Source organism: Sciurus carolinensis, chromosome 3 (genome assembly GCF_902686445.1).
Source record: "Sciurus carolinensis chromosome 3, mSciCar1.2, whole genome shotgun sequence".
Taxonomy (NCBI): domain Eukaryota; kingdom Metazoa; phylum Chordata; class Mammalia; order Rodentia; family Sciuridae; genus Sciurus; species Sciurus carolinensis.
This window is the reverse complement of record NC_062215.1, coordinates 175,482,095-175,505,778: the sequence shown is the minus strand read 5'-3', so window position 1 is coordinate 175,505,778 and position 23,684 is coordinate 175,482,095. Positions and strand designations below refer to the sequence as shown.

The 23,684-nt window shown below is 42.9% G+C and overlaps 1 protein-coding gene and 1 non-coding gene across 3 annotated transcripts in view; both read left to right on the top strand.

The window, feature by feature from the left end:
• The window catches only part of Pde6d (phosphodiesterase 6D), a 48,672-nt gene extending 34,314 nt beyond the window's left edge, over positions 1–14,358 (top strand). Inside the window, exons 2-6 of one of the 2 annotated variants that reach the window (XM_047547337.1) lie at positions 9,117–9,205; positions 10,348–10,473; positions 11,145–11,250; positions 13,782–13,872; positions 13,981–14,358. In XM_047547337.1, the coding sequence (XP_047403293.1) occupies positions 9,117–9,205; positions 10,348–10,473; positions 11,145–11,250; positions 13,782–13,863 (403 nt within the window). In that variant the 3' untranslated portion in view covers positions 13,864–13,872; positions 13,981–14,358. Of the gene's footprint in view, positions 1–9,116; positions 9,206–10,347; positions 10,474–11,144; positions 11,251–13,781 lie in introns of both variants that reach the window. The other variant, XM_047547336.1, reaches the window with a different exon arrangement.
• Positions 14,359–20,554: 6,196 nt separating this feature from the next.
• Positions 20,555–20,627, top strand: Trnaa-agc (transfer RNA alanine (anticodon AGC)). Its single transcript has one exon. It is a non-coding gene; the product is annotated as a tRNA-Ala (tRNA).
• The last annotated feature ends 3,057 nt before the right edge of the window (positions 20,628–23,684 follow it).

Sequence of the window (23,684 nt, the reverse complement as noted above, 5' to 3'; positions counted from 1 at the left end):
TAGGATGTGTGAGGCACTGAGTTCAATTCTCAGCACCACATAAAAATAAATAAATAAATAAAATGAAGGTGTTGTGTCCATCTACAACTAAAAATATTTTTTTTAAAAAATGGGATTTCCCTCTAAACAGTGAAAAACTATTGGGGGTTTTGAACAGGTGGTACTGATTTGATACTGCTTGTGTTTTAGGATTGTGATTCTGGTCACAATGTATTAGACTTGAAGGCTAGACAGGAAGTATTTAGACTTTATTACCCTTAAAAATCTCTTTTTAGGAGGAGCATTCCCAGCCTTCAACTTAGATTCTGATTAAGTAGGTCGAGATAAGGTTTGGGAAGCAGTATTTTTAAACAAGGGCATGAAACCACACCTTGAGAAACAATGGACTAGCAATTGAAGGAGAAAAATCACTTGGGTACTGTTGAATAAAAAGTATAAAAGAGAAAAAAACAGGGCTGTTCATGTAGCTTAAGGGAGAAACTTGCCTAACACACACAAAGTCCTGTGTTCAATCCCTAGTACCACAAAAAGAGAAATATATATATATATATTTTTATCAGAACTAGTTTAACAGCACATGCCAAAAGTAGAATATGATCATTGTTTTCTAGTACTTTTTTCCAAAAATAATCCATCCAATTCCTAATTTTGGTTATTAGATATTAATCCTGAGTTCTGTGGGTAAAGTGAAAAACTAGAAGGAATTAAAATTAGGTTTTATTTGAAATATTAAAAATAAGGGAACCATCCCTTCCTTCAATCTGTTTCTAGGTTAAGATACTCAGATTAAAAAAAAAAAAAAGATGCATACAAAAGGATTTAAGATGAAGAGTCATGATTACTGCCATTTCATCAAATAAAAGAAAAACATTGAGAAATGGAATGTACCATAATATTCACTGTTAAATTGAAGTTGAAGGACTGGGGATATAGCTCAGTTGGTAGAGTGCTTGCCTCATAAGCACAAGGCCCTGAGTTCAAATCCCCAGCACCGAAAAAAAAAAAAAAATTGAGGTTGAAGTTATACAAGTGTCCATTCAACTATTTTAAAAATTATTTAGAATTTTTTAAATTGTTCATACTAAAAGAATATATACACTACTTTTTTTCTCTTGTATTTTACTCACTTTCATTCAATAAGAAAGAATAAAAGGAATATTTTTAAATTAGCCAAAAAAAAAAAAAAAAAAGATACTCTGATTCATCCATGCCTGTAATCCCAGCACCTTGTGAAGCAGAGGCAGGAATATTGCAAGTTCAAGGCCAGCCTGGGCACCTTAATAAAACCCTGTCTCAAAATTAAAATAAGTTCTGGGGGTGCAGCTTAGTGACAAGGTGCCCAGTTTAATACCCCAGTTTAAAAAAAAAAAATATATATATATATATATTTATTTATTTATTTATTTATTTTATCTATCAGCAAACTTCCTGAACCTCTTCCTTTTTTTCTTTTTAAAAATTATTCCTATTACTGGGGATTAAATCCAGGGGTGCTCTATCCCTAAGCTACACCCCCAGCCCTTTTTATTTTTTGAAACAGGATCTCACTAACAGTCAGGCCGACCTTGAACTTGTGATCCTCGTGCCTCAGTGTCCTGAGTAGCCTCCTGAGGAGCTGAGATTGTAGCGCTGGGGTTGTGGCTCAGTGGTAGAGCGCTTGCCTTGCATGGGTGAGGCACAGGGTTCGATCCTCAGCACCACATATAAATAGATAAAATAACTGTATTGTGGGATTATAGGCATGAGCTGCCACACCCGGCTGCCTCTTCATTTTTGTGCCCTTCTGTCTTGGCCCTGTCTTGGTTTTCAGTTGTATGTGGGCATTTCTTGGTGTGTCTTAGTTTCTTTTTCCCCCGTCATCGCTCCCTTCTTATGTCTCACTTCCTGTGTTTCTTTTCTCTTTCCCCTCTTTGCCATCCCCATTCCCTCCTCTCTCTGCTCTCTTCCCTTATCATAATTTCTTTCATTTTTCTTTCCTTCTTTAACTCACCAGTGAGGTACTGATATGTACAGTGACTCTGTTTATTACATAAAAATTGATGTTGAGCTGGGTGCAGTGGTGGACACCTGTAATCCCAGTGACTCAGGAGGCTGAGACAGGAGGATAGAGAGTTCAAAGCCAGACTCAGCTACTTAGTAAGGCCCTAAGCAACTCAGCAAGACTCTGTCTCTAAATAAAATGCAAGAAAGGGCTGGGGATGTTGCTCAGTGGTTAAGCTCCCCTGGATTCAATCCCCAGTACTAAAAAAAAAAAAATTGATATTGACCATTACCATTTTTTTAAAAAATATTTTTAGTTATAGGTGAACATAATACCTTTATTTATTTTCATGTGGTGGCAAGGATCAAACCCAGTGCTTCACACATGCTAGGCAAGCGCTGTACCACTGAACCCCAACCCTAACCCGACCATTTGCATTTAAAACTAATGTAGACTACTAGGACCCATGTACTCATTCCAAAATGCTTCTAGGTGATTGTTAACAAAATATTTTAAATTATTTTATCCTACTTCTTGCATTCACATTTCTCAAGGAAATTTATCCAGCACCCCCTTTATCTGTCTAGTTTCTTTTAGTCCCCAAGCCTTTCATTCCCACTGTGCCACCCTCCTTCCTTACTGCCTTCTACACCTCAGGTCTGTGTGTCCCCAGCTCCTGCACTGGCTATACTGCATCACACCAGGTCACATCTGTTCTTCTACATATGAGAACTTAGGTTACCTTCCCTTTGAGTCAAAGCCTCCAATTCTTCTGTGATGTTTATAGAATATTTACTTCCTTTTTCACCTTTTCTGAGGTTCAACACTTTACAAACTATTGATTTTGTCCTGGAGTTTATTGTTCTGCTGTGCATCTTATTTTAAAGATGCTCACATCTATAATCCAAATGATTGGGAGACTGAGGCAGGGGGATTGCAAATTCAAGTCCACCCTTGGCAATTTAGGGGCACCTTGTCTCAAAACAAAAAATAAAAAGGTCTGGGGATATAACTCAGTAGTAGAGCACCCCTGGGTTCAATCCCCAGTGCTGAGAGAGAGAGGGAGAGAGAGAAAGGAGGAGGAGAATATTAGAGGAAAGAGAGAGAAGCTCCTGTTTCTACATACGAGAATGCATCTTTATTCTGCCTGGTTCCAAATAAGAAGGTCCCAATGCCAGGGAGATGGCTCTCCTCTAAGCAGGAGGCTTCCCATAGTAAAGGAAGGTTCCTTTGTGCTCATCCTGTGCACAAATCACCAAGGAGCTTTCAAATGAGAAAAGACCTGGGTGACCCAGAGTGTGGTATTTATAAATAGTATTCCAGATCTCCCCCTCCCTTAAAGCCTGTCTACCTAATCCTCCTCTCTCAAGATTGGAAGAGACTTGACCTTTGAGTCTTAAAACTCAGGCTCCTTTCTCTGAAAAATCTGATTAGCAAGAAGCTGTTAAAACAAAAATGTTTTCAGCCAGATGATGATCAGGCATCAAACTCTCCTTTCTAATGTTTTTAGCCAAATGTTTCTTCTTTTGAGGATCAGCTATTCTCATTGTTTTTATTTTAAGACACCTTAATAATTTTTATTTGCTATAGGCTATTATGAATTTGCATTTTTATGATTTATAAATCCATTCCCCAAATTGCTCCATCCCTACTGTGGACTAGGGCCTTCCTTTTTCTTCTTTTGTTTTTTGCAGTGCTTGGATGGAACCCAGGGCCTTACTCAAATTGGGCAAATGCTTTATCCTGAGCTGCACCTCCACCTTAGAGCCTTCCTTTTCACCCCTAAAATTACAGAACTTGAAGAGGCCTTAAGTATTCTTCCTCTAACACCTTTGTATAAAGTTCTTTGTATTTCTCTAATTTTGCGTTAAATATTGAGAATAGAATCTTACAACTCGTTAGTATTGTAAAATGAAGCACTTGATATAGATATTGGCTGCCATAATTGCAGCAACTTGGGAGGCTGAGGTAGGAGGATTACAATTTTGAAACCAGCCTCAAAACTTAGTGAGTCCCTATACAACTTAGTGGGACCTTGTCTCAAAATAAAAAAATTTTAAAAAGGTCTGGGGGTGTGGCTCAGTGGTAAAGTACCCCTGGTTTAAATCCCTAGTGCCCCCCAAAAAAGGACACAGGCTTATCTCAAACTTGTGATCCTCCTGCCTCAGCCTTCCAAGTAGCTGGAATTACAGGTGCACACCTCTATACCCAGCCCCAGAAATGGATGATTCTTTTTTTTCCATATTTTTTACTGGTACATTATAATTGTACATGATGGAAGAATTCATTGTTACCTTCATACAATATAACAATACAATTTGGCCAATATATTCCCCTACATTTGCCCTTTTCCCTCCCTTCCTCCCTCCCCCTGGTCCCTAGAAGTGGGTAGTTCTTGAATTAGCCAGAGATTTTTTTTTTTTTTTATAAAATGTATTTCCCCAAAAGATAATCAATTATATCCTTAACCTGATTACTTATAAAGAGGAAAGCACTGTGCTATGGAGACTAACGGTGTATTTTTAGCTGCTTCTCTCCCTTGCTATGAAATGGAGAATGATTACATTCACTCTTCAATAAATGTCAGTTAAAAGACTAACTTAAAACTTGCTTCCTTTTATGACTTACTAGACATATGGAAAAGTGATCTTTGGTCTCAGTCTTTTCTTGACGACCTGGACCAGTGGAAGTAATGTGTTTTCTGGAAGCTGCTGGGCCTGAATCAGGAAACCCCTTCTTCAAGGCATTTCTCACATTAGTTTTGCTAGAATGCCCCACCTGTCTGTGAGCCTGCAACTGTAGGGGAATTCCCATTTATTTTTGTTGTTGTTGTTGTTGTTTAATTTTCAGAAGTCTGATGCCCATGTTGTTGTATTGGGGACATGGGATTCTCTCTCTTGTGACAGAATGAGAAGCCTGTCCTGATCAGGCTGAATGAGGACTGTATCTTCCGAAAACTTTGACTTAGGTGTCTAGGATATGTCTGTTAGATCTGAACTCAGGGTAGGTTGACAGGGCAATAGTATCTGTTGTTTTTCCCTCTCCGGTCGGGGAAGCTTTGGTTAATACACAGAAACCCCAGGATAGGTAGGCAGATTTGTAGCACTTGGAGTTGTGAAGCAAGACCTAAGCAGGATCATATATTTTTTAGTTGCCTTTGAATTTAATTGTAGAAAAAGAAGGAGGAATATAGCCCAGTGGTAGAGCACTTGCCTAGCATGCAAGAGGCCTAGCAAGAGAAAGAAAAGGTAGAGTTTGGAAACATGAAGTAGAGGAGGCCAACCAGGTGGGGGTAGAGGATCTACAGTGCCCAAAGACCTGGTGAGCACACAGGAGAGCTGGTTAGGACCTGCACTCACAAGAGGAGAGGTGTGCAGTCAAGTTGAGGGCACAGGAAGCTAGAGTCCTCATCTCGTTTCAGGCACTCTGCTGGACAGCCCTTGGTTATCCCTTGTGACTCTCCTGTGTGGCAGCAAAACCTAGAAGGAATCTCTCCAGAGGGTTAGCTGTAGTGCCAGTGCACGTGATGTGTGTCATCTGTGCTGTGCAGGTCTTGCCACTGCCAGTGAGCCAAATAGCAAGGAAATGTGGCAAGGTGTGTGAGGCTTTTGGAACTGCCTGGAAAGACCAGAGCAGAAAGTGCAAACTGACTGCCTCCCCCAACCCATGGAAGCCTCCCAAGTTCTTATATGACTCCAGTGCCAGGACCGCAGAACTGAGCACCCCAGGTGTCCAAGACACCTCAAACTGTCCTCAGTTGCACTGGGGTGGGGAGAGAAGGATCTGCCCTCCTAGGTACTACGGTGCTGCCCAGCCTCTGCCTCCACAAGGGAGAGAGACAACAGGGTGCTGTGGGGAAGAGGGCTGAGTTACTAAACAGCCAAAAAAAAAAAAAAAAAAGAAAGAAAGAAAATGTAACCTATATCAGTGTATGAACTGTATTTAGTTGGCACTCAAACTCTACAAAATTTACAAATATTAGCCATCTTTCCCAGATTTGGCCTCTATTCTTAGATAACACTTCTTTTTCCTTAATTGTTTCTCATGTTTTAAAGAGAAAAGACATGATTTATTTTCTTGTTTATCTTTATTGTTGTTTTTAAGCAAAAAAGCTTGAGACTCTTTTTTGGGAGATGGGGGCGGTTGTGGGGGTGGGTACTAGGATGGAACCCAATAGCTTTGCCGCATAGCTACACCCCTGCCCCTTTTTAGTTTTTGAGACAAGGTCTCTCTAAGTTGTCCAGGCTGGCCTTGAACTTGACAGATACTGTCTTCTTAAGTTTAGTCTTTATTTTTACAAAGTCGTATGTGTCTACCAGTCATTGCACTGAGTTTCTAATGAAGAGCAATATGCTCTGTACTCACACCCTATTTTCTACTCCCCAGAAAATACTATTTTTAATTCTTTTTAGCTAAAAAAAGAATAAATAAAAATTTATTTGATTTTATCTTGGTATTTCTAAAAAGCGCACTGTGGCTACACTCTAGTGTTTCAGTTTTAGGCATTAATTATTGATTTTCTTTTACTGAAAATGATGGATTTGTTGTTTCTCAACACTTTATTCCTGCACCCCTTCCTGCTTCCTGTCCTCCCAAGAAAATCATATTGAACCTGTAGTCTGGTTTTTGTTTTTGCTTTTTTAAATTTTTTTGTTTTTGTTGTTGTGGTGGTGATGGTAGTGGTGGTAACCTGGAATTGAACCCAGGGCTACTCTACCACAGAACTACATCCCTAACTCTTTTATTTTTTGAGACAGGGTCTCACAAAGTTGCAGAGGCTAGTCTCAAACTTGCAATCCTCCTGTGGTGCTAGGATTATAGGCATGTGCCACTGTAGTCTGTTTTGATCATAATGACTGTGCCAACACTCTTTGCAGTAAAGCCATGTAGTGCCCCGTGACTACTCTCCTTCTAATACCACCTTTGGTTTTACCCTGATGTCATTCAGTGTGTTGGTTTATGATTCATTTGTTTAGGTGTCCTGCATTATACACTAATTTGACCCCAGCTCCCCTAACTGTGTAGATCTCCTTTCCATATATATGCATTAGGTATTCTGTGAAGTTCACCTTCTAGAAAGAAAGGCTGCCCCTACTTCTGCCATGCTGTTGTCTGTACCTGGGCCAGACAGTGTTCCTGCTTTGGGATCTTCTGCACCACCACTCCGGCTCCCATGCCTGCCTCCTGTGTTAGATCTCTTGCTTCCTGGATCCCCTGTAGTCTTCTAACATGGATTTCCATGTTTTGTTTTTTTTATTTTTAGTTTTTGGTACTAGGGATTGAACCCAGGGGCACCTGACCACTGAGCCACATCTCAGCCCTTTTTAATATTTTTATTTAGAGACAGGGTCTTACTAAGTTGCTTAGGGCCTCACTAAGTTGCTGAGTCTGGCTTTGAACTCTCAATCCTCCTGCCTCAGCCTCCCGAGCTGAGGGATTACAGGTGTGCACCACTGTGCCAAGATCCCTATTGTTCTGATAAAGGTTGTAATTGTTATTTTATTGAGAAAGTAAACAAAATGTTCATTTTGTATCAGAAATTGTTTCCCTGAGAATGTTAAAGGCACTGCTCAGTTTTTCTTCCATTCTCCAGTGTTCCTGTTGAAAAGTCTGAATCATTCTGATTTTTTCTCTTCCCATTATGATTTTGATTATGATTATGATTGTGACAATTTCTTTTCCCTTTAGAAGAAAACTTCTCTTTATCTTGACATTCTGCACATTCACTATGATGGGACTTGGACATTTGTGGGACACTTACAGTCTGGGAAGCTTTCTTGAACCAATGTATTGATGACATCCTCCCTCCCCTCTGTTTTCTCTGCTCTGTTTTTCTAAAACTCCAATTAGTTAAAAATTGGACCTCTTGGATCCCCACTTTTTGCATATCTACTCTTTTTTCTCTTTGTCTTTCTCTTTCTGAGAATATCCTTCTGCTTTGTCTTCTAACCCTTGTGTTGAGTTGTATGGTTCCTCCATGAAAATATGTTTTTCTAGAAGGTTTTTTTTTCCCTAGATGTATTTTTTAATTGGCATAATTGACTCACTTACTGTGCCAATTGATACAAGAATTAGAAAATATAAATACTTAGGTTAGAAGATACTTTGAGATTGAGAGTTTACTTGCCTCATATGTTGTAACCTTGAGCCACAGAAAATCACCTAAAATATACACAATCGCTTTTACATGACATTTAGTGCCCATTAGGGTTATGCCTTGTCATCTCCACCCCCTTGGTACTAGAGATTCCAGAGGCGCTGAGCCACATCCCCAGCCTGTTTTATTTTTTATTTTCAGTCAGGGTCTCTCTAAGTTGCTTAGGGCCTTACTAATTTGCAGACTGACCTCAAACTTGCGATGCCTCCCAAGTCTCTGAGATTATAGGTGTGCGCCACCATGCCCATCTTTAATACTCCTCTTAAAAGTTTGCATCTGAAAAAATAAAAATAGTGATGACCAAACCAGGAAAAAATTTAAAAGTTTACATTTTGCTTGTTGTCTCTTTTTTCCTTTAAGTTGCTTTTTTCTTTGTTTTCTGGTCTGTTTTTCAGAGTAAATGCCTTTTTGACTTTCTGGTAATATTTGGCTGTCTTCTCATTTTTAAAAGCAGGGCTGGGACTGTAGCTCAGCTGTAGAACACTTGCCTAGCACGTGTGAGGCCCTGGGTTCAAGCCCTAGTACTCCAAAAAAAGAGTAGGGCACGAAAAGCTATTTGAAACTTCAGTGCTTATGGTCGAAGCTTATGCACTGTGGTCTTTACTTTAGGGGGATCCACTTGTGTCATTTCCTTGGAAGACCTCTAATATATGTTCTTTTATGTCTTTTATCTTGGCTAATCATATTCAGTTGGTAAATTTAAAAATTTACATGTTCATTTTCTGTCCCTTTCTTGGAATTTCTAGGTGTGTGCAGTCTTTAGATTCTGATGTCGTAGATAAAAACATCTCCTGTAGGTCTCTGCTGCTTCTTTTAAATGTCTTTTAGATTCTCCATATTCACACCAGCTTTCATGGCACTTAGTTTGGGAGACTTACTAAAAAGTCAACAAATAGGCAGAAGCTAATACATGATCCAGAGAGTACAAAATTAGAGTCACTTTCAGAGCCTTATTTTTCCTTAATCATATTTGATCAGAAATTGGATGAACCTTCGAGATGCTGAGACAGGGAAGATACTCTGGCAAGGAACAGAAGACCTGTCTGTCCCTGGTGTGGAGCATGAAGGTACTTTCTAATACCTGGGTTCACAGGGCTGTACTCAATACCAGAACCAGCCCTGGGCAAAGTTAATGCACACCTAATGAGTGTGCGAGTCCCAATAACGTGACTTGCAAATCCACATTTTGCTGACACTTTTTTATTCCTTCCTTCTATTTTTTTCTCCTACTTCCCCAAACCATCTTGTGTTTGAAATTTTGGCATTAGAATATGCCTAAAGATATGAACTAGTATCTTAACTTTTTTCCAAAATAAAATTTGCATTTTTATCTCCCTGAAGTAAAAGACAAAGTAGAGTTAAAACAGAGTAGAATCTGGGCGTGGTGGTGCACACCTGAAATCCCAGCAGCTCGGGAGGCTGAGACAGGAGGATCTCAAGTTCAAAACCAGCCTCAGCAAAAGTGAGACGCTATGTGACTCAGTGAAACCCTGTCTCTAAATAAAATACAAAATAGGACTGGAGATGTAGCTCAGTGGTTGAGTGCCCCTGAGATCAATCCCTAGTACCCCCCACACACAAAAAAATTGATGTAGAATCAGGCACAGTGGCACACACCTGTAATCCCAGCTACTAAGGAGGCTGAGACAAGAGGATCCCAAGTTGGAGGCCAGTCTCAGCAACTTAGCAAGACCCTGTCTTAAAATAAAAAGGGTTGGAGATGTATCTTAGTTTTAAAGCTTGTCTAGCATGTATAAGGCCAGGTTCAATCCCAGTTATGTGATGACGACGACAACAACAACAACAACAAAAATACTAGGAGAATAAAAAGAGGGCACCCATGCAGCCCTGTGCCTGGTGTGGGCTGCTAGATCAGGCCCTTAGAGGCACCAAATCTGGTGTTCTTTGAAGATCTTTCAGGTACAGTGGATCCTTCAACTGAAGTGTCATGCAGTTACTGAGGCATTATCTGAAATTTAATATATATAACAAGTTCTCTAAATCAGCTATAAGAAGTTCCCAGAGGGCTGGGGAGATAGCTCAGTCGGTAGAGTGCTTGCCTCACAAACACAAAGCCCTGGAGTTCGATCCCCAGCACCGCAAAAAAAAAAAAAAAAAAAAAAAAAAAAAAGAAGTTCCCAGAAATGAAGCATCATTGTCATGTGGTTTCCATTTAGAATGGGTCCAACAATTCTATTTCTTTTATCAGCTCGTGTTCCCAAGAAAATCCTCAAGTGCAAGGCAGTGTCTCGAGAATTGAACTTTTCTTCAGCAGAGCAAATGGAGAAATTCCGCCTGGAACAAAAAGTTTACTTCAAAGGGCAATGCCTAGAAGGTACTCTGTCACCTGCATTCCTGAACTCCGGGATTAGGTGCAACGGGAACAAAAGGCAAAGCAGTGCTTTGAAAACATTAATTTTTAAACTCAGTTTGTAATAGGTTTCTTACTCTCTTCAAGATTGGGGACCCCCAGTGAACATAAACCAGAAACAGGGCTGCCAACAACAAGGGGCTTTCAGGGTCCCTAACATTGAAAGTCTGGGCACTGGTGCCTGGCTTGGCACTGACTAGTCATGGAGAAAGCAGCTGTGATCAAGCCTAGTGCAGTGCTCCACGCATGCGCCATGAGTGAAATTTGACTGCAAGAGCACCATGCGTGGAGTCCTCACCATGAAGCCTAAGCGGGCAGTGTGCACGGTGGAGCTAAGGTTCTGAGTGAGAAGGCCGACCTCTGTTGTAGTTCACATCCAGTCTGCTGCTTACCTTGTGTCCCGCTCACTGGTGTTCCTCTGCTAAGCCACAGCAAGAAGCTGGCCTCTGGTGCTGTTCAGAGGACCACCTGAGGGGACTTCCTTGTCCTTTCTTATGCCTCTAGGGTCTGGGAGGTTTCTGATCACTTCCTTTGGTAGTTCTGGGGTAGAAAGAGGCCCCCTCTAAAAGAAGGGAGACAAGAGCCTGAAAACTATATGGGGGCACCTGCTCACCCACTTTTCCTTCTTCCTTCAGAATGGTTCTTCGAATTTGGCTTTGTGATCCCTAACTCCACAAATACCTGGCAGTCCTTGATAGAGGCAGCACCTGAGTCCCAGATGATGCCAGCCAGCGTCCTAACGTGAGTGAGGTCCCAGGAAACTGTGAAGCATTATCTCAAAGCAGGCATTCCAGGCCCATGGACCTCCTGATCCAGGTCAAAGGGGCAGGAAACCAGGTTGAGAAATATGGGTAAAGGTGTGTCCAGGGGTGTCTTAGTTTACAGGTTACTGACTTTTGTCCTATGAAAAAGATAGTGTGATAAGAGAAGAAAGAATCAAAAACTTTCGATTAGACCACCTTTTAAATTCCTGACTCACACCAGGTGTAATGGTACACACCTGTAATCCCAGCAATTTGGGAGGCTGAAGCAGGAGGGTCACAAGTTCAAGGTCACCTGGGCCACTTAGTGAGCCTGAAGGACTGAGGGTGTAGCTAGTGGTAAACCATCCCTGGGTTTAATCCCCAGCAGCGCATGCGCGCGCGCGCACACACACACACACACACACACACACACACACACACAAAATAACAACAACAAAAAAAACCTCCTGATTCACCCTGACTTTCTCTCGTCTTGGGTAGTAATATATCTTACTTCTTTGAGCCTAGGTCTTCCATCTGTAAACAAAGAATGAATAATCCTTCCTCACAGAAGCTTTGTAAAGATAAAATGAGATGATGCGCAAGGAAACAGGCATATAATAGATACCAACTCTCGCTACCTCACTCCTGTCCTAACCGTCATCCTTCTGGTATCTCTAGGCTTTGTTTTATCACCTTAACAGAATCTGCCCAAGTCCTAATTTTGTCTTAGGAGATATGTTTGGTTACAGGTTTCCAATGACCAGCTTCTGATTTAATAGCTATGCTTCCTGCAAAAACACTGTCAGTATTGCCCACCTATCATTTTCTCTTGGGAAAATATATTAGTCTTTCAAATGTTTTATCAGTGCTGAGGGTATAGTTCAGTGGGAAGGAGCTTCCTAGCATACACAAAGCCCTGGGTTTGATCCCCAGTGCTGCTGGGGATGTTTTAGTAATAGTGACTTCTAAAGAGTAGTCCTGCTGGGTGCATCAGCATATGCCTACAAGCCCAGCTACTGGGGAGGCTGAGGCAGAAGGACTGCATATTCAAGACCAGCCTGGGCAACTTAACAAGACCCAGCTTCAGAATAAAAATAAAAAGGACTGGAGGTGTAACTCAGTGGTAAAGCACCCATGAGTTCAACCTCTAGTTTTGTGGGGGGAAAAAAATTCCCAAAGATAATTGTGATTTTTATCAGATGATCTCTTTCAACAGGTCCTTAGTAAAAGTCACATTAAACTTGTAAATAGAGGTTATTTACTTTTACGTTTTTAATAATTTTTTTTCTTTAATAGTTTTTTTTTTTTTTTTTTTTTTATTACAGTAGTACCTTTTTTATGTTTGTGTATGGGGATAGACCCAGGGCCTCACACATGCCAGGCAGGTGCTCTTCCATTGAGCTATACCCTAGCCCAGTAGATTTTTTAGCACCTTATTTACCTATTTTATAATTAATCACCAGTAGGACTGTATCTCCTGGTTATTAATTACTCTGGGAAATTTCAGGGTAATAGAGGAGGACATTGTTTTAGATTTGGTTAACCTTTGTTTAACTTCTTGGCCAGGTCTGGTTTCTTTCAGGTACTAAAGCCAGTGACTCTATTGGGGTATGTGATGTCTTACTTTTTAGAGCCTCCAGAAATACTAGTTAACTTTTGAGAACCCCCTAAAACAGTTGCCCTTCACTCAGAACAAATGATTTGGTAAGGTCACAGTCTCTCCCACTCTACAAACAGGGTCACTGAGATAGCCACCCAGAAAATAAAATTCCATCCTCACAGTACAGATGTATGGGTTAAAGATCTGTGATTATAAACCCCTGGAACAGACTCCAGCTAATAGAACAGAGTTGAAAGAGCAAAGAGGAAACCTGGGCAGCTGAGAAGATGTAGGGGTAGTAGTCCATGGATGGCTTCCTCCAGGAACAGCCAGGGGAGGTACCCTGCTCAGGGGAGAGAATCTGATTGGTCTAAGTTACATCCCATGATCACCCCTCTGCAAGGTACAGGAGGGGCCACTGGTGTGACACCTGGACTAGAGGAGGGATAGTTCCCCAAATGAAGAGTGGAGTGCTGCTACCCAAAATCAGGAGATTGGTGCAGGGCAAGCCAAACCCCAGCTGTCCACTCTAGTGGGTATTATAGGGAAAGGTACCTCTCCCAAGGTCAGCTGAGGTCTGCAGGTGGCCATGTGTAATCCTGCCAGAAATGCCTCCAGCTTGGTATCAGAAAGTCCCTGGGCTCTGTAAGCAGCCTGCATGCAGAGCATTCTGTGAAGGGTGTAAGAGTACACCCAGACAAGCTCTCACTTCTCGTCTTTTAACTTGATGTAGACCAACTAGTCCATAAGTATGATGTGAGACTTCTAATCCATGTGGACTAGGATTCTAATGCCCCATGCTAAGGCTCTGACTGGTGCATGTTCCCAGGCCCAGAGACCCCAGAAGGAAACCACCTGTGGAAGCCAAGTCTTGTGCCTGTCATGCTCATGCTTTCTCTTGCCCTCCCCTTTCTCCTTCCTCACAGTGGGAACGTTATCATAGAAACAAAGTTTTTTGACGACGATCTTCTCGTAAGCACTTCCAGAGTGAGACTTTTCTACGTTTGAGAGAAGAATGTGTGTGCACTTCAAGAATTTGGGTTTTGGGAGGGAGGAGGAAACTGTTTACTTTTTTCCTCCACATGTTTGATTTATGACACTTCACCCCTGATTCCCTTGACACAGAGCCCATCTGTGGCCACCAGGGGACCAGCTCTGAGTAGGTAACCAGATGGCTTTTCTCTCCCAAGCCACCATCTTCCACTGACCAGATTAAACTCCAACCCCAGACCAAGGTAGGGGACATGCCTCGCCTCCTTCCTGGTGCAAGCAGGGAACAAACCAATGCCAGGAGCTGATACTGCACCTATCCCACCTCCTCCTTGGACCCTGCAGGCTTCCTTTGCCCTTGGTTTTGGAAAAATTCATCTTTACCCATGTTTAGTTTTTTCCTACCATTTCTATTTCATACATTCTCATACATTTAACTTGTAAAATAGACTGTGATATTATTACATAATGTAATTAAAACACGAATTAAAATATTCCTACGGTTTTAGCATGGCACTGCTTCCATCTCTCCTTTTTTCTGGAACATGATTCTGTACCACAATGAGACAAAAAATATTTTATCAGTGGTAGGATCTCAATTGTATTTTACTCCAGAGATTGACTGATCTTGTTCCTGAGAGCCTCAGTTGCTACTTGCAAGAGTGTGTATCAGAAAGAAAACAAGAAAATGATAGAGAAGCACCGGCTGGGGAAGGCTGAGCCACTGCAAGACCAGTGGAAAGAAACTGGTTTGGGAGACACAATTACAGCAGCAGTGTTTTCAGGTCTAACAAGAGGGAACCAAAAAGCGTTCTCTTTTAGAAACTTACCTCTGAGCTGCTATCACTGTCACTGTCTTTTATAAAATAATAGTGATTCAAAGTTTCTGGAGTGGCACAGTGGTACATGCCTGCAATCCCAGTGATTTGGGAGGCTGAGGCAGGAGGATGACAAGTTCAAGGCCAACCTCAGCAGCCTAGACTCTGTCTCAAAATAAAATAAAAAGGGCTGGGGGCGTAGCTCAGTGGTAAAGTGTTCCTAGGTTCAGTCCCCAGCACTGGAAAAAAGAAAGTTTTCTGATTACCAAAGATGTAGGTCTGAAGCCATTACCTGACTCTGTCTACATCTGTGGGTGGAAAGGAAACTCAGCATGAGCACCGTCTTTCAGTGACAATTCTGCTCCTCATTAAATTGATCATTGTCTTCAAAAAGCTGTTTTTTAAATACCAAATATTGAATTGGAAAAACAAGATGAAAATGACTTGAGGTTTCCTTTTGCTTTCTTGAAATGCCATCTCTTTTCTCAGAGTGGGCCCATCTCCTCCCCTTTTTCTGAACTGAATCTGTTCCCCAGAATTACCTCAGGGAGCATTCTCCTGAGACTGGACACACTCTAGTGGAGAAAGAAAGTGTTCCTAGAAAACGCTTTTCCATTCCCTCGCCTGGCCAAACTGTCAGACTGTGTTAGCTGCTCTGAGAAAAACAGAAGGAATTATGACCCAGTCATTCTTAGAAACCTTGCATCTTGGGCTGGGGATATGGCTCAGTGGTTGAGCACTTGCCTCATGTGAGCAAGACCCCAGGTTCAATCCCCAGGACCGCTTAAAAAAAAAAAAAAGAAATCTTGCATCTCTTTGGGGTTGATACATTTGCTCAGAAAGAAGTTACCATTTTATTATAAAATGCAGAACTTGCGCTTCAGGGACAGTATCCAAGCAAGTGGGATTTGAGCTGGCAGGGAGGAGCAGACTGCTGAATAATGGAAGGAAAAGGAGGGAGTTGTGGTACAGGCCACAGGTGAGCTCAGCCAAAAGAAAGATCATGGGTGTTCAGGGACTAGGCCACTTGCTAGGTCACTATCAAGGGCAGCTCTTGTAGGTTGGTTGCAGGCTGGGATGGGACTTGATAACAGCCCCAGCTGCCTGAAGACCTGGGTATTTTCTGGATACACTGAAGGCCACAGACTGCTATGAGAAGGAGTGTAGGAACCATGCTTGGTACAGAGTATAGCCCTTCTCAAACATCAATGGGCATTTGCCCAGTCCCCAGAGACTCCATTTCTATAATGTAGGGTCCAGAAATCAGCATGTAAAACACCCCAGGGACTGCTTATTGGCATGGCATGTACCTAAGCACGTATGCTACTCAGTTGTACAGTATGTTCCTAGCATGCATAGGCCCAAGTTCAACACCCAGCAAAAAAAGAAGGTCATTGCAGTATAGGCAGTTTCCAGATTCATACTTTAGGAAGTGCTAGCACAGGCATTTAATAATTGCTGGAGACATAAATATGACCCTGGTAGGACATGAGAGGTTCAACCATGTTCAGGCCACACTCATAGGCCATTATATGCATCAATAAGAGGCTGTGCTTATTGCAGTCCTGCCTTTACTGAACTTTGTCTCTAGCAGGGGATATGACGATTATCATAAGTACCATAAGAGAAGTACAAGGTGGGGATTTGAAGGATGAAGAGAGAGATTTTTTACAACATGTATATGTGTGTCTATATATTTTTTTTCTTTTTTTTTTTTTTAATTTGTAAGGTGCTGAGGATTGACTCCAGGGCCTCACATGTACTAAACATATGCTGTACCACTGAGCTACACCCTAGCTCTAAATATATATTTTAAAATAGCACCTTCCACCAGGCCCTATAATCCCAGGTTCTTAGAAGGCTGAGGCAGGAGGATGAATAGTTCAAGGTCAGCTTGGGCAACTTATTAAGACCCTGTCTCAAAATAAAACAGAAAGGGTTCGGGGCCCAGCTCAGCAGTGGAATGCTTGTGTTAGGCCCTGGGTTCAATCCCCAACACAACTAAAAAGAAAAAAAAAAAAAAAAAAAGAAACAATTCCTGCATCACCAGCAGCTCCTAGAACCCCATCACCTCTACAGATCCAAGCCTCCTGGAACTGTCCTCACTGGCTCCCTTCCCTGCCTCTGCTCCCTTTGCAGCCAGGCTTCTCCTGGGCCCTGCTCAGGCCTTCTTGCTTACTCGCCACATCCCATTATTTTGCCTTTTCCTGGGGACTTACTGGGTTCCCTCCAGGTGCCCTGCCACTGGTTCCTTTGTAGTCTCTCTCTCTCTTTTTTTTTTTAATATAAGGGATTGAACCCAGGGGTACTTTACCACTAAGCCATATCTCTAGCATTTTATTTTATTTTTTATTTTGAGAAAGGGTCTCACTAGGTTGCAGAAGTCTGGCTTTGAATTTGGCAATCCTCCTACCTCAACCTCCCAAGTCGCTGGGATTACAGGTGTGTGCCACTGCACCTGGCTAGACTTCATTTTATTCTTGCTCCCTTGTCTCTAAACCATTTCAGATTTATTTTATTTATTTATTTATTTATTTATTTATTTATTTATTTATTTATTCATTTATTGATTGATTGATACCAGGGATTGAACTTAGGGGCATTTGACAACTGACCCACATTCCCAGCCCTATTTTGTTTAGATACAGGGTCTCACTGAGTTTCTTAGCATCTCATCATTGCTGAGGCTGGCTTTGAACTCTCAATCCACCTGTCTCAGGCTCCCAAGCCATTGGGTTTACAGGCGTGCACCACCACGTCTGGCTTATTTATTTATTTATTGCAGTAAAGAGTCTCACACATGCTACACAAGCAAGTACTCTACCACTGAGCTACACCCCAGTCCTTGGATTTTTTTAAAGTTATCATGTGGGGAATGTGCTGTATGCCAATTCTTTAAATATTATACCTTCACTCATGCATATTTGCTGAACTTTTTTAATGTAGCAGACACTAAATAGATTAATACTTGTTGGACAGAATGAATGAATGAACTTCCTCCCCTCCAGTAGGTAGAGAACTTGCCTAACATGCACGAGGCCCTAGGTTCCATCTCCCCAGCATCACAAAATAAATAAATAAAATACACCTGCCAGAGGACTAGAAGCACATACACATCACCATCACTGGCACTGACCGCCCTCTGGACTTCTGGACTTTGTTGCAATGGCAGCAGGTGGGCATTTACACTTCTGGACCCTAAGGTAGCACCTGGTTCCGTGGAATGCTCTTTGAATTCTTGGACTTATTAAATAAAATGTATTCAAAGAAAAATATGCCTCCTTAAATCTCTTAGAATGGCTCTTTAAGTGATTTAACTTATTTAAAACACCCCCTAAATAGCTCTTCTTCATTATAAAAGGATAAGCCAAATTATTGTCACTTGAATGTTTAATATAGATTATAATTATTACTTTCACTTTGAGCTAAATTATGTACCTCAGAAATATACAGTATGCTATCTGAATATTTTATTGGGCTCAGGGCCCCCGTGTAATCAGGTTGTAGACAGTTGATCTGTCTACTTAGAGAACTTAAAATTTCATTTTACTGCTACATGTTATTACAGACACAGAGAATGGTCATTTATTTTATGGTACATTGTTGGCCATGCATATTGTTTTGTTGGGGTCTGCTCCTTGGTCAGGCTTAGAATCCCAATCATGCCTTCTGCAGATTCATGCCATTGGGTGGGGATGCTAGAGATGGAACTCAGCCTCAAGTGTGCTAAGCATATGCTGTAACTCTGAGTTCCAGCTCCAGCCTCCCAGCCAACTTTGAATTTACCTGTGTTCAGCAACAATAGGCAGTTCATTTAGTAGAATTAAGCTACAGTTATAACCAGTTTTTCTTGGAGGATTCCAAGAAAGTGAAACAGGTTTACATAAAAGTAGACATTTTGCTGTGCATGGTGGTATGTTCCTCAGTCCCAGCTACCCAGGAGGCTGAGTAGGGGAGGATGGCTTGAGCCCAAGAGTTTGACTCCAGCCGGCAACATAGTAAGACCCTGTCTCAAAAAAATTAAAAAGTAGACATTTTATGATTTTGAAATGACTTTATGATCCTAGTGATCCTCAAACATTTCCAGGCTACAAATGATGTTGTATCACATTGAATTCTAGAACCCTACTTGTTAATTTAGTGGTATGCCAAGGAATACAGTTGATAGCATCCCTGATGACATGAGCATCTGGATCTCACTGTACCTGAAACCGTACCATGTTAGAACATCCTAGTCATAACAAATTCCCTGTTCTCATAAGCTAATTTGCAATTGAGACCTAATGGATATCTGTCTTGCCTTTTTTTCCTTATTTGCTTTTCTTTACCTTCCTACTTCCCCTCCTTCCTTCCTTTCTATCTCCCTCTCTCTTCCTTCCTCTTTCTTTTAATTTGCTTCCCTAATAAAAATCCAAGTGCTAACTGTAAAAAAATTTAGAACACACTGAATTTTAAGAAGAAAAGTTACAGACCCTCTTCTCTTAGCACCTACTCTCTCCCTTGAGAGTGACCCCTTTCCCCCTTTCCTATCCCTTGTAATAAACTCATGTCTGTTACTCTGAAAAAAACAGGAGAAGAAAATTTACAATCCCATTACCCAGAGGTAACATCTCAGGGGATTTCCTTCCTGGCTTTTCTGTTTATCATTATATAAAATTGTAGACACATTTTTTTTCTTTTTTCCTTTTTATTATTTTTTGTAGTTGTAGATGAACAGAATGCCTTTGTTTATTTTTATGTGGTGCTAAGGATCGAACCCAATGCCTCCCCGTGCTAGGCAAGCACTGTGCCACTGAGCTACAACCCCAGCCCTGTAGACACAATTTTCTATCAACTTTTTTTTCTCTTGACATTTTAAAATAAGCTTCTCCCCACATTATTCAAAACTATTTGTAGTTCTAGATAGAAGGGCCCGTTCCTTGCATGGCCATTAATGTGTTACTTCCAGAAAGGGTACCTGCACTAAAAAGGAGTTGGGGAATATAGTCAGCCTAGAATACTTACATATATTTAGAAACAATCTTCAAGCAATGGCACACACCTGTAATCCCAGCAACTGAGGAGGCTAAACCAGAAAGATTCCAAGGTGGAGACCAGCCTGAGCTACTTAGTGAGACCCTATCTCAAAAAATAAAAGAACTGGGAGGTAACTCTGTGGTAGAGCATCCCTTGGATGGATGGGGAGGGAGGGAGGGAGGGAGAGACAGAGAGAGATCCAGTTCTTTGTAAACATTGCTTTGTCCCCTGGGTGGTCATACTCTCAGTCACTTGCCCACTTCCTAACTGTCAAAAACATGTGGCATGTTTCTAATTGTTTATTCTGTTCAATAACACTGCTAAGGACATCTTCAAGTCTAGTACCTTCCTCAACAATTCTGATTTTCTCTCTTGGATGGTTACTGTCAGTGGAATTTTTAGATAAAAAAATATGCATACATACTTTTTTGGATCTTGATATATAGAGCCAAAATGCCTTCCAGAAAGACTCATACCAGTGTCCACCCTTTGCTGTCCTCCCACTAATAATGCCAGTTACTTCCTCAGCCAGGGCACATCCCCCTCCTGCTTTGTGCTGACAGGGAGTACCACAAGGAGCATAGGTCCAGCCTTCCTCAGCCGTAGGAGAAGGAGGCCCCTGCCTGATTCCAAAAGCCAGACTGTGGAATCTGTTCCCAAAGGAATCCACCATTTGTTTAGTTCAGCAAATATTCCCTGAACCCTGGTGAGGGTCTGCATTGTGCAAGATCAGCTTTTTCTGGACACTAATGTCCTTTGATATGTTAATAGGCTCTATTGAAAAAAATCCAGGTCAAATAAATTTAGAGCCAAAGGCATGTTAACCCTTCCTCTTGGAGTCACAGCACCCCTGGGTATGTTAAAAACCCAGAGGCTGGGGTTGTGGCTCAGTGGTAGAGCGCTTGCCTAGCATGCATGAGGCCCTGGGTTCGATTCTCAGCACCACATAAGAAAATAAAGGTATCATGTCCACCTACAACTAAAAATATTAAAAAAAAAAAAAAAAATGGAGAATCCTGCAGAAAGAAGCCCTTTTCACATCTCTTACCAGCACTGCACCAAACAGGGTGGCTCTCCCCTCCTGTTTCTTGACCATGTTGGGGCAGAGGCAGCAGGCTGCACAACATGAGGATCTCCCACTTCTCTGTGAGCCTCGCAGAACAGTATGTCAGTTCAATGAACACCTTTGGCCATTAGGCATGGATGGGAAGGCAGGAAGGTCGGAGGACCAGAAATCACCACGGGCTGGAGAAGAGGGAAAGGGGGCTCTAGGCAAAGGACACAAGGTGGGCCCCTGGGAGTGACAGGCGGGACTCTCTGACCTGTTCAGAGCTGGCCCATATGTGTCACAGCCTCTCCTGAAGCTCATTCACCTCTCTATTCCCTTCCAATCTGGAAACACACTAGGAAAGGGGTCCCCTATGATCCCCTTTCCTCCAGCTGTCTTTGCTCTGGAGGCCTGGAGGTCTTGTAGACCGAAGTGTGCAGTCTGCATTCCTCTGTGTACTGATTGGGACTCTTTCAGTTTCAGACAACAGATAATCCAATCTGAAGCAGCCTAAGCTAAGAGGAGATTTGCTGGTTTGTATAACTGAGAAGTCCAGAGATGGATCTAGAGCTTCAGGGACAACTGGACTCAGGGGCTCAAACAATGTCATCAGAACTTAAGATTTCTCTGCTTCTTGGCTCAGGTCTCCTCCTCTCTGAGTGGCCTGCAGTCTCAGCCTCTGAATCCTCAAGGGACAAAGCCAAATATTCTTCCCTTTCTAGCAACTTGATTAAAAAAAAAAAAATCACTCTGATTAGATGGCTTGGGTCATGAGCCAACTCTGAACCAATCAGTGTGGCCAGTGGACTCAGGGCACTGACTGGCCAGGATCAAGCCATGTTTTACCCTGGGGTTTGCTGAGAATGTGAAGAGGGAAGTTCTCTGGAAGGAAAACTGGACACTGCTTGAGTAATTACCACCAGGAGGATAATGAAGGGATAGCTTCTGGTGGCAAAAGCAATAGATGCCCGCAGTAATTCCTTACTGTTCCCTGACAAGAGCCTCACAGCTCAGTTCCCCTGAACCAACAGGCCTCTATGAAATGGGGTTGATTCAAGTGACCACCTGGCCCTAGTGCTATGAGCAGCAGCTCTGATGGAGCACACATGGAGGCACACTCCCTCCAGCCTGGGTTCCTCGGCGGTGCTCAGGACTTCATGGAATCCACAGCAGCCCCCAGCTGCCAGGCCTTTTCTGCAAATAATGCACATAATGCTCACCCAACTTATAAAGAAAATGGGCCAGGTGGCTTGAAGAAGTCTCAGTTGTTTCCTAAGTTGAGCTTCTATCATCTTGCTGAGTTCAGCCCAGACCCTGCCAGCATAGGCTGGGGTCTTCTGAGCACCCTTTCCTGCCTGGCCCTGCACTCGTCTGTAAGGGCTTGGAGGACAAGCAGCCACACTATGAAATTGGAGCATACCTGTATCAGGCTCAGGCTGCTGGACAGGCTGGGCAGAGTGAAGGGGAAGCTGACCAGAGAGACCTAACCCAGCTAACCTGGGCCCCAGGTAGAGCTGGGCCCAGGGTTTCTGTCCCTATGAAGCAGTTTTCACCAGGAGGGCACCACAGAGTGACCAAGGGCCTGAGGCAGGAAGGGCTGGCCCATGTTCAGGACACAGGCATTGGAGAAGAAGCTTGACAAGAGCAGGCTAGGCAGTGGGGCCCTGGAAGGACTGGGATGTAGGAGAATTTAGAAAGGACTAGAGGCTGAGGATCCTGATCCCTGGGCTGGCGCCAACAGTGGAGGAGAGACAATGCCAGATTCTGACACTTGGCTCAAAGACAGCCAAGCAATTCATCTGGGGCCCCTGACCCCCGTTTCCAGCTTTAGTGACTCAGGGCCCTCAAGCTACAATCATAGCAAAGCCCAGTGAGGACATGTGGCATCCTACCAAAGTGCCTCATGAGCTATGCAGCATCTATTCCTTAAAGGCTATACTCCAGGCCTGGGGTGTCCCAGAGCTGGCTCAGCCCTGGGAGGGCACCATGCACACAGCATTTGAATGGGGCTGAACAAGAGGGCACATGATCACAATGGTGGGCATTAAAGGAGCCCAGGGATCCAGAATCCAGGGCAGTTCATGATTCCAGAGATGGCAACCCTGGACCTCAGCTCTGGCTCCAGGGAGGACTGGGCTCTCCAGGAAAAGGACCAGGTCCCTGGGATGGGGCACCATCTCCCCAAAGTGAAAGGAGATGGGAAATGATATTGACTTGTGCCTCTGACTGGGTTCTAGCAACAGGAGGGGCAGAGTAGTAAAGGGTAACGGAAACCATCTCCTCTTCTCTGGAACTGGGGAACTGAAGGGCTCAACAGAATCCAGGATCCCCCTGCGGTTTTTCTGTGTCCACTAGAGGGCGCCCGTCCCTTGCTAATCGTCCAAACTGGACTCCTTGGGAGGTCCTGTCCTTTTGGAGGGGAGACTTTGGGAGTGAGATCAAGGTGACCCTGGATCCACTGGACAGGTTTGCACACAGTGGTTAATTAGGTTCAGAACTAGGGTAAAGTGTGTTCTGTGGGGCAGCAAGGACTATTTCAGGACACAACTTTTGTGGCAAGAGGCTGCAGCCGGGACCAAGGGCGGAACTCAACAAGGAGGAGATTGAAGCCCCACGTTAACATGGCCACCACTTCCATGTCTACACTCAGGTTAAGCTTCTTTCATTCCTTCTGGGTAGTAATTCGGAGCAGGACTGAAGCCTGAAGGAGCTGGGTGAGACTTCATCCCAGCTTCATGCGTTGCTTGCTACATGTGGCCTTCACAGCCCTTCACCTGCTTTAGAGACTCACTCTCCCGGGCTCTGGGCTTGGGAACATTCCAGGACTGAGCTGCTCTGGGCAGAACAGAGCCTGACAGTTTGGGCTCCAGAGTTCCCCTTTTCTTCCAGCATGTGGAGTCCAAGTCTTTGCAGGGGGCATAGGGTATGTGCTTCGGAGTCAGAGGGTCCCTCCTTCC